This window comes from Nerophis lumbriciformis, linkage group LG15 (assembly GCF_033978685.3).
Source record: "Nerophis lumbriciformis linkage group LG15, RoL_Nlum_v2.1, whole genome shotgun sequence".
Taxonomy (NCBI): domain Eukaryota; kingdom Metazoa; phylum Chordata; class Actinopteri; order Syngnathiformes; family Syngnathidae; genus Nerophis; species Nerophis lumbriciformis.
Window position 1 is genome coordinate 43,170,014 of NC_084562.2, and position 14,474 is coordinate 43,184,487.

The following is a 14,474-nucleotide window of genomic DNA, read 5'->3' on the forward strand; positions in this document are numbered from 1 at the left end:
GACGTGCGTCGGGCCCTTCTCGCGGATCGCCTCAGCTACGGCTCCCGGTGGGGCCCTCTCGGGGGAAGGGGCCTCGGTCCCGGACCCCGGCGAGGCGTCCCTTCTCCGCTCCGTAAAAGTGTCCATCTCTTTTCTTTTTTTTTCTTCTGTTGTGGCATATGCTGCAGGTGCCTGCTCGTTTTTCGTATGTGGGTAACAACATTTAACTATGTATATATATTTCCGAATTGGTTTAACTGCCACCCGCCTGAATCTATTTAAAATCTCATTTTTTTTATTTGAACCACTCGACCCGACCCGACCCGCGAATAAAATCTAATTTTTTAAAATTTCATCCGCCCGATCCGCGGATAATCCGCGGACTCCTCGGTTGTGCCCGCAAACCGCGCATCTCTAATATATATATATATATATATATATATATAGTATCACCTAACATATTTGTGAAGATATAAAGAAAAGAAAACATAATCTGTCAATTCCAGGTGTTGTCCATGGTTCTGAATTAGTAGGATCATTAAATGTACCTTTTTCCCCCCAGACAAAATAAATTTAACCCAATATTCTCCAAAATATAATTTTATTCAACTAACAATTTTAACACCAACAAGTTAAACTATGATTCCGATAGTTTTACACTGTTTGATTCATTTTGAGGGTTCTGGCTATTTGGCCGTTTTTCTTCAGTACTCCGTGAACGCACCATGTCACTGGCCGCTATAGCCTAGCCTGCTAATTTGGCTAATCTGATTTATCGTCTCGTCCCGAGAGCACGTAACGTCGGCCCAAGGCGTAACAATTTTAGCCCCTCGCCTCTTTACAGATTCACGCCATACCCGCCCGACGCCGAAGAGCCTCTTGTTTCGAGAATGGCGTCGCTTGGGGAGCCTGTGCGTTTGGAAAGAGGTAAAAGTTAATTGGCTAGCCTGTGCTAGCTTCGCAATGTTGTGTGGCGATACTTAGCTTACACTAGCATTAGCCACGTACGGATGCTTATAGTGAATATCGCTTTACGGTTTATTCATGACGTAACTGTGGTTTATGATCGGCGTGTGCTGGCGTCCATTGATAATGATAGTGACTGCTATAAGTACATTATTCTCCGGTACACGCCGTTACAAACATTGAAACCTAGCTAATTAGCTACCGTTTGCTAACTATCTCATTTGCTTAATGCTAACACCAGCGATTGTGGCAACGTTATATTTAGCACACCTCTGCGTTATTTACATGTCTGTTAGCTTGGATGAATTCAACACAACTGAAGAAGAACACTTGCAATGTCTTGCCAGGCATTCAAACGCCGACATTAGCCATTGTTAGGCCTTGCTGCTATATGGTTGGGGACAGCACATTAGTAAACAAATCCAAGATAGTAGGGTTGTAACGGTATCAAAATCTCACGGCACGATATCATCACTGTATCAAGGCCACGGTACAATAGTTATTGCAGTAATGTATAAAACAAAAATGCCTTAGTGTGGAAAATTAAGTGCAACTTATGTTAAGGGTAAACACATGAGCTGTAAATAAATACAAACCTGTGTAATCCTATGTATTGCTACTAAGAGTTATTTTCAAAGTGCAAAATCTCCCCCCCAGCCCCCTCAAAAAAAACGGATTAACTTGCTGGAATATAAAGACAATATAACATACACCCATTAACGTGGATGCATATGAAAAAGTGCAATATATTTATCTGTACAGTAATCTATTTATTTATATCTTTACCTTATTGCTCCTTTATCCTGCACTACAACTAGCTAATGCAACAACATTTCGTTCTTATCTGTACTGTAAAGTTCCAATTTGAATGACAATAAAAGGAAGTCTAAGAACAGTGAAGGAACAGTGTTTTCAGAATCTGAATCAGAAATACTTTAATAATCCCAGAGGGGAAATTAAGATTTTTCAACACAATCCCATTCAAGAGCAGACAAACATTACAGGGAGACAGAACAGGATCGCTGACGGGTCTGCCAACTTCCGGCGCCCCTTACAAAAAAGGTGAGAAACAGGTAAACGCTGGGAAGGGAAGGGGGTGAGAAAGAAAAAAAATCAGTCTAAGGCCCCGTTTACACTAATCTTATCCAGGGTAAATCCCACCTAACCTTATGTGTGTCCACACACAACAATGCCACCGTTTAAGACCCCCTGCCCCCTCCGTCTGCCGGCGCAACACGACCTAATACGCATGCACGGAAAATGCTCATGTCATAGTCACCTCCAGTGTTGCTTTGTGTGCAAGTTCTTACATTTAACTTAACTGAACAATATCCAGTGTTGTGGTATTTCAATTGACTGGAGTTCAGTGTGCTGTGGGACCTATTGTAGTGAATCACACCTGAGCCATCATAAATTAATCAAATCTTTATTAGACACGTAAACAATGTGATAAAGAACATTTTACATCAATCAAACTAGGGATCTAGATATCTGGTCAAGACACTCTTCACTCTTTTGCCTTCACTTTCATTGTCCATTCGTTTTTGGTGACTTTATGTACTCTGGACCTAGACGTTGAGTCTGTGACATACATGGCGGACAATAACTGATAGTCTGCTTTGCCAGTCCAAAAGCATTCGCCGTTTTCCGTAGTTAGTCTTCCATCGACGGCCAGGTAATACAAAGCACACGCTACTTTTTTTATCACATCCACTGGAACTCGTATTCTCGTTGAGTCTCCTTCGACAAATGGACAAAGTTTTACGCTAAGTAGAATCACAGCTGACTTGGACATTCGAAAGTTCTCTTGTCGTCTGAGAAGTGTTCTATCCCAAATAGATGCAATCGCTTTCTCTAAAGGTATTAATGTGTGATTTCCACAAGTGTCTGTACAGACGGAAGGAGAAACACAGGCATGTCTGGATGTCTCGCCTTCATATTTCCAGTGGTTACCTCCGAGTTACGAAACCGCTTTGTTATGAAGCTGTCTGTGGCGTGTTCTTTCTGACGTCACTTCCTGTGTGGGGCGTGGTCTTTCTGGCGTCACTTCCTCTCCGAACTCAGTTTGTAAACGATCAGTGAGTCCATACAAAGCTAAGTGCCGAAGATTCAAGAAATACATGGCGCACTTAGCCGTGAAAAAATTTGTCCAAGGGGGGGGATTTTAAACGCTGGTTTAGTGTTGCTGAAATGGGGCTTAGGCTTCTCATGTTGCTTGTATTTCCGTACCAAGCCGATCGCGGTCTGCCAATATCTTCTGCATATTGTATTTTGCAAGTCCATCAGCCCATCCATCCATCTTCTTCCGCTTATCCGAGGACGGGTGGTGGGGGCAGCAACCTAAGCAGGGAAGCCCAGACCTTCTTCTCCCCAGCCACTTCGTCCAGCTCCTCCCGGGGGATCCCAAGGCGTTCCCAGGCCAGCCGGGAGACATAGTCTTCCCAACGTGTCCTGGGTCTTCCCCGTGGCCTCCTACCAGTCAGACGTGCCCTAAACACCTCCCAAGGGAGGCGCTCAGTGGCATCCTGACCAGATGCCCGGACCACCTCATCTGGCTCCTCTCGATGTGGAGGAGCAGCGGCTTTACTTTGAGCTCCTCCAGTATGACAGAGCTTCTCACCTATCTCTAAGGGAGAGCCCCGCCACCCGGCAGAGGAAACTCATTTTGGCCGCTTGTACCCGTGATCTTGTCCTTTCGGTCATAACCCAAAGCTCATGACCGTAGGTCTCCTTTTTATTTTCCTTGACTGCAAAGCCAAAACGGGTTCCAAATGTCTGATTTTAACATTGTGGGAGGATCCAATATCTAGAACTTTATGCTCTGCTTCTCTGTGTTTCCTGCCATTTTTTACTGAACTGCGCTGCACAGGGGTTTATGGAGAAATGTGGTTTGATTCTCAGACCAACTCACTCAGTAGTGCCAGAAAAAAACTACACTGGCAGATGTCACACGTCACAGTATTATTGTGAGAATTTTGAAACCGCATTACCGCAGTAGTTACAATACGTTACATCCCCACAAGATAGCATAGTTTCGTTCAATAAAAGCTGCAGTATAAAATGCAGTGTTGCACAGATAGTAATATTGCAATTCTTAAATAACTCTTAATATGGTGGCATACATATTCAGTTTCCCTGAAGTGCAAAGTAATGCAGTTGTACACCTCACAAAATATAACATTTTAAACATAAGACATATACAAACACACAATATGATTGTACCTTGAAACAATATTGGTGTATTGGATCAGGGCTTGGGCATTTTATCCCTTAGTAGCAAACTGTATTACTACTCAGTGGCCTAGTGGTTAGAGTGTCCACCCTGAGATTAGTAGGTTGTGAGTTCAAACCCCGGCCGAGTCATACCAAAGACTATAATAATGGGACCCATTACCTCCCTGCTTGGCACTCAGCATCAAGGCTTGTAATTGGGGGTTAAATCACCAAAAAATGATTCCCGGGCACGCCCACCACTGCTGCCCACTGCCCGCCTCACCTCCCAGGGAGTGAACAAGGTGATGGGTCAAATGCAGAGGACAAATTTAACCACACCTAGTTGTGTGCGTGTGACAATCATTGGTACTTTAACTTTAAATAACAAAGAATATAAGCACAACACAGCAAATATATACACCATAGTAAGAGTTTTCCTTTTTGCAAAGGGATACAAGTAAACACAACTGATTGTTTTTAATTATTTATAATGCTATGGAAGTCAAAACGTTGTCGCTGTCCATCTCCTTTACCCCTCTGCCAAAAACTGTTTTCACTCCTCATTGCCATTACTCCTTTCTTACCCACATTTAGTCTATACATTTTTATGTACTCATACTTTGTAGTTTCAAGTAGCAGCAAACGTATTGTAGACACTTCATAACCACAAGAGCCAAAACAGTCGCAGTGAAATGTCACAAACTGCAGGTAAGAGCTGTAGAAAGTTAGCCATTTGACCAGCCAGCTACTAGCATGGAGCATTATTTTCCTAGTTCATAATATTGAACCCAAAATGAAGATGTTTAAATTCATCATTAGTTTGTTTTGATGTGTGTTTTGTTTTGTGTTTTTGACAGATATTAACAGGGCCATTGAACTGCTTGACAAGCTCCAGAGAACGGGGGAAGTTCCTCCTCAGAAGCTGCAAGCCTTGCAGAAGGTCTTACAAAGTGAATTCTGTAATGCTGTCAGAGAAGTAAGACACTCTATGTTGATAATTTATTAGGTTTTTTTCAATCATATGAAGTATGTCTAATCGCACCGTGCTTTGGCCCACTCCACGCCTAAAGCACGGCACGTTTGGCTAGAGTTAGCGCGCTGATCCGTGTCAAACACCGCACACTTCCAGTCCTCTGGCACAGTTGTTAGACGCCAGTGCAATGGACGATTCCAAATATCCATCCATCCGTTTTCTACCGCTTGTCCCTCTCGGGGTCACGTTGGTGTAATATACTTAAATTATAATCAACGCATTTCAGAGACCAGCCCTTAAGTACGCTTTGCTGCATTCAAGGTACGCAGTTTACTTTATTTCACTGGTTTTAGTTTTGAATTTAGTCTCTAAAATTCTATACTCTCCTTCCCCTACAAAGCCTCTTGTACAGATGTAACATTATCAGGGTGTTGTTGTATTTGCTCAAAAAGTACTCATACACACTTACAATCTTTTTTTATTTTTTTTTTTATACATTAAATAAATAACTACGCAATACACTTTCTTGGCAGAAGAAACATGTCATATTACTGTTTAGGCTACTTCGGAGCCATATTATTTTCATTTTAGTGTTGAATATGTTTATCTTCTTCCGTTTGAATTTGTACACGTTTTTAGTGTTTTTTATTTTATTATAAAACAAATAACGTGGGTGCCTCACGTCTTATTCTTTCCAGTATCGATCGATCTCTTTAAGAGAGCACAGCTTGTCAGGTACAGTGTACACAATTAAATATATTAGTTGTCAGAGAACAATGTGTTGGTACAAGTTTAGATTTTGGAATGTTGTTTCTTAATGGGGAAAGACATTAATGTCTCCTGTTTTCATGTTAGCATGTAAGCTAGCTAGCGCTAGCTTGCTTCCACAATAAATGAGCAGTGTCACCAGTCCTTAAGTTTATCAGTGATATCAATTACAGTTTTATGATCATTTTAATTTAAAACGGTAATACTGGCCGTGGGTAGTGTTACTGCTGTATATCATTACCTGTTTACCGTTACATCCCTAGCATGGCGTGCAGCCGTGCACCCCCCAAAACATTTGGGCAAACAGTCAAAAGCTGTCTGATTGGTCAGCTTGTAGAACGTTATTTGCTGTGCAAATATGACTTGTTCAGAGGGCCATCAGCCAACTTTCACAAATGCCTTTTCCTCTGATTTTGCTTCATTTTCAATACAAATGACTGTTCTAACACTGATTATTTCCAACTGCAACAACACTCTCCTTCTCTCTGTTACTACAATTCTTCACTCTTTACGAAGGAATCTAGCAAACTTGTAAAAGTTATTCAACATTGGTACACATGATTGTATAACAGAAGTAAAATACAAAAACTAAAAGTAATCCAAAAATCAATATGCACATGTGTGTGTCCACTGCCTAGTAAGGACATGCCATTTAAAGTAGTTATTGACAGCTGCAACTTTGCAGAAGTACAAGTGTTTAGATGGACAAATGATGAGGGTTGAGCAAGAGCATCGATAAGGACCGGGACTAATATTTTGATTCTACCAGAATCATTACATTTTTAATTTCAATTTCCGCCAAGTATGTGCCAAATATGCGCCGCACAACGAAGAATAAATAATAGTTGCCATCTATTATCTTTAAAGGGGACATCTTGTCGAGGCAATAAAGGGGAACATTCATCAAAAAATAACTCTTGTCAGCGCCCTTATTTAAACCGTGTTAACTTTTATGATGACCCTGCCTATTCAAAAAACAAAATTGAGAACCGTTAGGAATCGGAACCAGAACTGTTCAAATTCAAATGATGCCCTACCCTACAAATGATTCATGGTGATTCCATTTTCTGCAGGATATGGAGATTAATTTTGGCATATGGTGCCATCATGTTACGTGTATGTTGACTAAAGTTCATGTATGTTGTATGGGAACTTGGCTATTAGGGTGGAAATGACATGGTTTTCCTATTTAAACATTTAAAGGCTTTGTGTACCTGTTTTGGTTTCCTCAATGCAATGTTTGTATAATGATTTAAGCGTGGTGACGTGTTATTTTTTTTTGTTTTTTTTAAACAATACGTTGATAACTTTAGTATTGTAAGTCATTTTCATATCGTTTCATCTGCACCAGGTGCGAACTTATAATGCTTTTATGAGCGATGGAGAACAAGGTAGTACCAGATCTATTTGTGTCAAGTCATCACAAATAAATAACTATGGAAAACACTGCCTTTGATAGTTATTTTGGTTTCTGAATCCTATGACATTTATCAAACTTATTTCATTAGGTGTACGAGCACGTGTATGAGACCGTGGACATTAACAGCAGTCCTGAAGTCAGAGCCAACGCTACAGCAAAGGTACTATCAAAGTATACAAATGGAATAATAATGATGATGTTTTTGTCTTAAACCTCATATTTGTTGTTTCAGTTTGAGATTGACTTTATACTTTATAGGCGACTGTGGCAGCATTTGCAGCCAGTGAAGGACACTCGCACCCGCGTGTTGTAGAACTGCCCAAAACAGAAGAAGGCCTGGGATTCAACATCATGGGTGGAAAGGAACAAAACTCTCCCATTTACATCTCACGGATCATACCGGGCGGCATTGCCGACCGACATGGTGGCCTGAAGAGAGGCGATCAGCTTTTGTCCGTCAACGGTGTCGTAAGTTCTCTTTTTCCTTATGACGCTTGTGAAATTTTTTAGCAAGGCGACAAAAACGTTCTGCAAATATTTCAAGAGAAATCTTGGTGTCGTTATTTGTGTTAGCATTTGAACTTTTTGTCATTACATTATGCGTTTTTACTCTATTTTTCCATTCTGACTGACTAGTTTATCACGTGCAATCTTTGAACCAAGACAGTATACGAAAACCTAGTCAAAATTTTGCCAAAAAGTTTTGTTTAAAATCGAATCATATGAAAAGTGGGATGTACAAAAAACCAAGGTACCACCATATGTGTCAAAAAAGTTGAATATTTTGCAAATGTTATTTGATTCTTAGTTCAATTTAAAATAAACAATTAAAGGTTTGGCAAGTTTTAAGTTAATTTGCTGATTGGAGCTCAAAACTGCAGTTTACAATATTCAACAGTCAATTTTTCACATTTTGTGAAATCCTGAATTAGTTTTTTGTTCATTAGTTGTGAGCTGTAATCATCTAAATTATTAAGAAATGAAGAAACACATTTTTTAAATATTTTACTCCATGTCGTGAATCTATTGAACAATGGTGCCTAAACATTTTACCTCCAAGGGCCAACGAAAAAGTGCGCTAATGGGCCGTGTGCCAAACAGCCATTTTAGGCGTAAAACACAAATAGCCGAAATGTAAATGACAAAGTTCCTTTAATTTGTGCAAATAGCGATGAACAATGAAAGGCTGCCTCTCGCTAAATTGGAGCCCTATGCAGAATTTTATTTGGTGGACCACCCTCCCCACACACATTTTTTCACACTTTCTTTGTATTTATGTGAAAGATGTTTATACAATTTCTCTCAAACTTGAATTTAATTTATAGCATGTTTTGGACTAAAATGATTTATTGGAAAAAAAATAGTTGTTCAATAATTAATTTCTCAGTACAACATCACAAATTTGTAACATAAATTTGCAAACCTAGCTTCTTGCCACCACCATGCAAGACGAGTGAATTAGGATAAGATAGACTTTTTTTCATTCCACAATGGGAATATTATGTGGTTGCAGTGCAGATTTTTACATACAGTAACAAAATTAAAACGTAATGACAAACAAAAAAAATAGTTATAACTAGGGATGTAAAGATATCAAAATCTCACGATACGATATTGTCATGGTATTAAGGTCCATCCAACCATCCATTTTCTACAGCTTATCCCTTTCGAGGTCTCGGGGGGTGCTGGTCACAATACGATAATATTAACGTATACTCCCCCCATAAAAGGCTTTGTAAAAATGCCATAAGGTGTAAAATGAAGTGGCAGGAAACCCAATTACTGTAATTGAACACAAACATACTGTATGTTCTAATCATATTTATTACTACCAACATTTTTTACTTTTTTGTTTGAAAAATGCTGTTTCGCAGAAAGGTTACCTAACAATGTAACTTTTAATAACGTAAATACTTTACAAACTGATAGCGTCGCTGGCTTCAAATATCTTTTCCGGGTGATGGTTTATCACTTAGCTTCTAATATTACTCATATTCCCTGCGGTCGTTCTCCCACCGAACGCTTTCCTTCCGCGCATGTGTCGTCGTTCGAGATGTAGGTGGTGCGCTTTGCAGTACACAGTCTTTATAACCTCCGCACTGGACACAGCATTCTGCGATGTGTCGTTTATTTTCATACCGGCCATTGCAAAAGTGCCAGAAAAAAAATACATTCACAAAGTTTTTGTTTGATACCGTCACATGTCACTGCGTTATTGTGAGGATTTTGAAACCGCAATACCGCGGTATCTACAATACCGCCACATCCCTTGTAATAACTATTGCATATTGGGCAGTAAAAAAAAATAAGTGTAGTTTTGCACAACAAGAAATAAAGCAGATCACAGTAATTACATAAGTGTGTTGTAAAGTCTTATGGCTTTGGGTAGAAAAGACCTGCGGTGGCGCTGTGTCCTGCACTGTGGCTTTTACAGTCTAATGCTGAAGGAGCAACCTTTCCTTCTGGTCGTTTGAGGTGGAAACACATTCTTGGAGCTTGTATGACGCGCCCGCCCGCTGTACAAAAACGGCAAGATCCAGACTGCGTTTTGTGTATTTATTAGAAAACACTCCTTTGTATTAAACAGGGCATTAGGATATTGTGGCGTAAACAGAGCTTATAAAAATGTGGTCAACAAAGGTATGGCAAATCAGTCCTACCATCTTTTCTATTTCCTCCTTTGCACAGGTGAATGTTAGTCCTTTAAATACTTCCTGTATACGTATTAACAACCCAGCACTTCACTTCAACCCTACAAACACACACCCACACACGGCTTCCCAAAACATTAATACAAAGCCTCCAGTGTCGTGCATGAGGTGAGAGAGATTGGACATTATAGGGAGGGGCGGCCCTGGATAGATCAGTATGAGTATGTATTAAATACGGAAAGCCACCCTTTGGCGCACCATACAAAACGATTCGGCTGTAGAATACGAGAGTTGTGCTTTTGCAATTGAACTACTGAAATAAATTCACTTTTCAAAGATATTCTAAAGTATTGAGATGCATTAGCTGGTGAGCAACGAGGGTCCATGCAGTGTTCACACTTAATCATACAAACTGCACGCGTACCAAAGTTTGACAAACCAAAATAGACAAGTAAGAACACAGCCTCAATCTTAGAGGTCAGAGAAATAATCGTTTTTCAGATGTATCGCAATTCGGACATGGACAATTATAAAATCGATTGGTAAACGTCAATAATCGATTTATTTATTGTAAATAAAGTAATGCAGCCAGTTCTAAAATTTGGCTGACTGCAGCGGGTCACTTCACCGAGAGATCCGAACCGTTCTTTTATTATAGGGCACTTATAACCCAGTTTTGCACACATTTCCATGAGTTTAATAAATGTGATGGGGATTTCTTATTAGAAATGCACTGTTTTTAAAAGTTGCAAGTGATAGACGCTTGTTTAATGAAACAAAAAGAAGTGTAAAACTGCATCAATATACCTAGATTAAAGATACATCAATAATCGATATTTAATCAAATCATAGCTCCTGAATCGTAATCGTAATTGAATCGTGAGGTGGCCAAAGATTCCCACCTTTACTCAGTCTACATATTTTTGTTTAGCCAATCACACATCTGGAATTGACAGTAACAACATAATGATTGGACAGCCAGCATTATTGGAGAACTGTACCAGATGAGCTTGTGGTCAGCAGACAGCATGAAGTCACAAATGTAATGGTTTGTAAGTAAGACAATCTATTTATAGTCAACCCTTTCTCTTTAAGTATACGTATGATCTCTATGTAGCAACTCTAGAGGTTCATAGAAATTCCTGATATCAGGACTCATTTCGTAAAATGTCAGGTGCGAATGTGAGAAGACATATATTACCCTATCACAGTCTGTACAGTGTCCCTTTTTAATGGTTTTCTTTTTTCTAGAGCGTGGAAGGTGAGCACCACGAGAAAGCCGTGGAACTCCTCAAAGCTGCTCAGGGCACGGTGAAACTGGTCGTGAGGTACACCCCCAAAGTCCTCGAGGAAATGGAGTCACGTTTTGAGAAAATGAGGTCGGCGAAACGTCGGCAGCAGAACAACTATCCCCAGTAGGGTTGTTTCATGTCGACGCCAGCTCTTATGACTCTCCTCCTCCAGCCTTCAGGCCATCTGTTCTGGTCTCTTTTTCTATATTCTCACTCAAAAAAACATTTTAACCTACACACACACACATAGTTTTAGTACATCCACGCGTGCTATATGTTGTACTTCTACCATGTTTTGCAGCGTTTTAAATATTCACCAATGGTTACTGTACCCGAAGTCTAAATATGGCCACCAATCAGAAAACCCTTTCTTCCTCTTGCTGGGTTGTCCAGTATTACAACTGTGACATACTTACCTGCTTCTTAAAGCAGTGATTGAAGGGGTTCACAGTTTGGTTTGCTGAGATTTCACTTCACTCGCACGTTGTGCATTACTTTAAAAACAAAAGGCAATTTGAATGTGTTCTTCCACAAAGGTCTTTTAACAAGGAATGGTGTTTGTTAGCAATTTTATTTAATTTTTTACAAGCTCTTACAAAGCCTGTTACTACTCTTTTCAGTTAATCTCATTAGAAATAGTACATAAAAAAACACAAACGTTTTTAACACTATAAATGTGCACAATGAAAGCAGTGGGTATGCCGTGTGGAGGTTTTGCTGTGCCACACTACAGCAGTGTGGAGACACATTCAACTGAATATAAAAGATGGTTCTTTTGTTCCCAGCAGTTAAAGCATGCCCTATACCGAGCACAAAACATCCATCATGCACACACACGCTTAACAGCTGCACTACAGTAGCATGTTTGTTTACACTTTGTTTTAGGCTCACGGTGTGTAAAATAGAGCGTTTAATTATTCGTGCTCTGACTTCCTGATTTTAACAGACGTGCGGCATCGCAAGATAACACCATTCTCAAAAAGTGCACAAACCTTTTACAAGGTGAGAGTTGGTATCAAAGTTTCATTCAGTGAGACATATTTGGGAATTTAACTTAACATGACGTCCCACTGGGGTGAGTTTTTCCTTGCCCTTATGTGGGCTCTGTACCGAGGATGTCGTTGTGGCTTGTGCAGCCCTTTGAGACACTTGTGATTTAGGGCTATATAAATAAACATTGATTGATTGATTGATTGAACATGAACCCGTCTTGGGAGTACTTTGTAATGTAATATTTTGTGTACGAATACGCAGTTGTACTCAATCGCTGTATTTTCCGTACATGCTTAGAAAACCCCCGTCATGATGGTATGTTAACAACTCAGTGCTACCATGTGACCTTTCAGTCAAATACCTTAACCTCCTCAGACCTAGTAAATGTTACATTTATTAAAAATAAATATATAAATGAGTTTTTTTGGGGGGGGTGCAAAAATGTTTTTGCTCACTTTTTATGCAATGTCTACTTTCACAGTGGACAACAATATCTGCGGTAATGATATTTTTGTAATCCATCATCTTTTTGTGTTTATACAACAGGGAAAAACATTTTAATAAAACAAACTGAAATTATTTACACTTGCCAATATATTTGTAAAGATAATTGTATTAAATGTAGAAAAATGTTGCTTGAACTTCAACTTTTCTTGGGTTTGGCATTTTATAAATATTGTGCCACACTTTTTCAGTCATATTTGAAAATTATAAAGCAGCTTTTCGTCTTGGTTGCATTTGTGGCGTTAACTATCTTACTTCTCTGGTGGCCCTAAGTCATGCTAGCAGCCATTTTGGGAAGACCATTTCATTGAACAAACCCTTTGCTCAGCACAACCCTTTTTATGCCTGTATGTGTTGTTTGTAGCACTAGAAATATGGTTATAAAAATGTATTGTTGGGTCTCAGGAGGTTAATTATCAAAGACACAATGTGACATGAAGGAAAACCATGTAACAAGTTGTTACTGCACTATGTCTTACTTGGATATTTCCCAATGTCGTGCAAAGAACGTCACAAGATGTACAAATGTTGACTAAGTGTCAAAGTGAAAAACATAATACAAAGTAACTATGCAAAGTATTTTAAAAGAAAACTGGGGCATGTAACCTCAATTGCTGCAAAATAGATTGTTTAAATAAGAATGTCAAGCAGAATGTGTCATGGCCTGTGTGAAGTCGACACACGTTCAACAAGCACAGTTAAATACAAGTAACTTTATAAATGCTTGGGCCTTCACTTTTAATGTTAATTAATTAGCTGCAATATCCATGTTGATAACAAGCCATGTTCATGAGGCATCAGGCGTGTACATAATCTTTTGGGATATCCTAATATATTTTTAGCTTAGCAACATGTTAGATTTCATGCTGGCACGCATTGTAACCCACTGAATGTCTCTGTGCATCATCTGACGTGGTTGCAAAATGTTGCGAATCACCCTTCAAGTCTTCGTGTTGGGATGGTCAATAGAGTATTTTTTATAATAGCTTTCTTTTTCAATTTTTCTAAGTGTTTTTTGCTAAGAAAACAAAAGTCCAAGGGTCGATGTGAGTTTGCGCTGAGGCATTTTTGGTTGGTATGACTGTGCAGACAAACTTGGCCTACATCAAGGCTCCCTTCTGAGATTTTGACTGATTTTTGTGCTCCTTTTAACTCCAAGACCAAACCTGCAGCATCTTTGAAGCTTTTGATAATGTTTTAAAAGCTATTTTAGTCTGTGCTTGTTTTTTTTTCTTTATCTGTAGATTGTGCTGTTTATTTTGTTTTGTTTTTGTTGTTGTTCATGTGGAATGTAAAATGTAGTAAGTAATAAAAGTGAAAGCTAAATAAACCTAATTTAAGTGTGACACCTTTTTTCTTTTATTTAAAAAAAAATGTATCCGATTTACCGGGCTGTAAAGCGATATTTAAGCCGCACCCACTAAATTTGAGAAGAGCTACATACTTTTACATATATTAGATGCACCAGATAATAAGTGCCATCTTAAAACTCATTTGTATACTCTAGCCTTTAAATAGACCCCCCTTTTAGACCAGTTGATCTGCCGTCTCTTTTCTGCTCTGCCCCCCTCTCCTGCGTGGAGAGGTTATTAGGTGACCACAGATGCTGCGCTCGCTGTTCAAAGTCGGGAACCGAGGTGGACCACTCATCTGTGTATCAGTTGGGGACGTCTCTGCGCTGCTGACTTGTCTCCATTCAAGATGATCCCCTGCTG

General features: G+C 39.5%; 1 protein-coding gene across 1 annotated transcript; it reads left to right on the forward strand.

Moving 5' to 3' along the window:
* Positions 1 to 727: 727 nt before the first annotated feature.
* Positions 728 to 14,094, forward strand: LOC133616139 (protein lin-7 homolog C). The gene is made up of 5 exons (XM_061975262.1): positions 728 to 906; positions 5,016 to 5,134; positions 7,408 to 7,479; positions 7,578 to 7,787; positions 11,222 to 14,094. Exons 1-5 carry the CDS (start codon positions 870 to 872, stop codon positions 11,387 to 11,389), a joined length of 606 nt encoding a protein of 201 aa, XP_061831246.1. The 5' UTR covers positions 728 to 869; the 3' UTR covers positions 11,390 to 14,094.
* The last annotated feature ends 380 nt before the right edge of the window (positions 14,095 to 14,474 follow it).

What these genes read in the sequence shown, in the direction of transcription:
- LOC133616139 (XM_061975262.1), top strand. Translation starts at nt 870, where the DNA reads ATGGCGTCGCTTGGGGAGCCTGTGCGTTTGGAAAGAG. An exon ending in GAGCCAACGCTACAGCAAAG is followed by an intron (nt 7,480 to 7,577) that starts GTACTATCAAAG and finishes TATACTTTATAG; the next exon opens with GCGACTGTGGCAGCATTTGC. An exon ending in TTTTGTCCGTCAACGGTGTC is followed by an intron (nt 7,788 to 11,221) that starts GTAAGTTCTCTT and finishes TCTTTTTTCTAG; the next exon opens with AGCGTGGAAGGTGAGCACCA.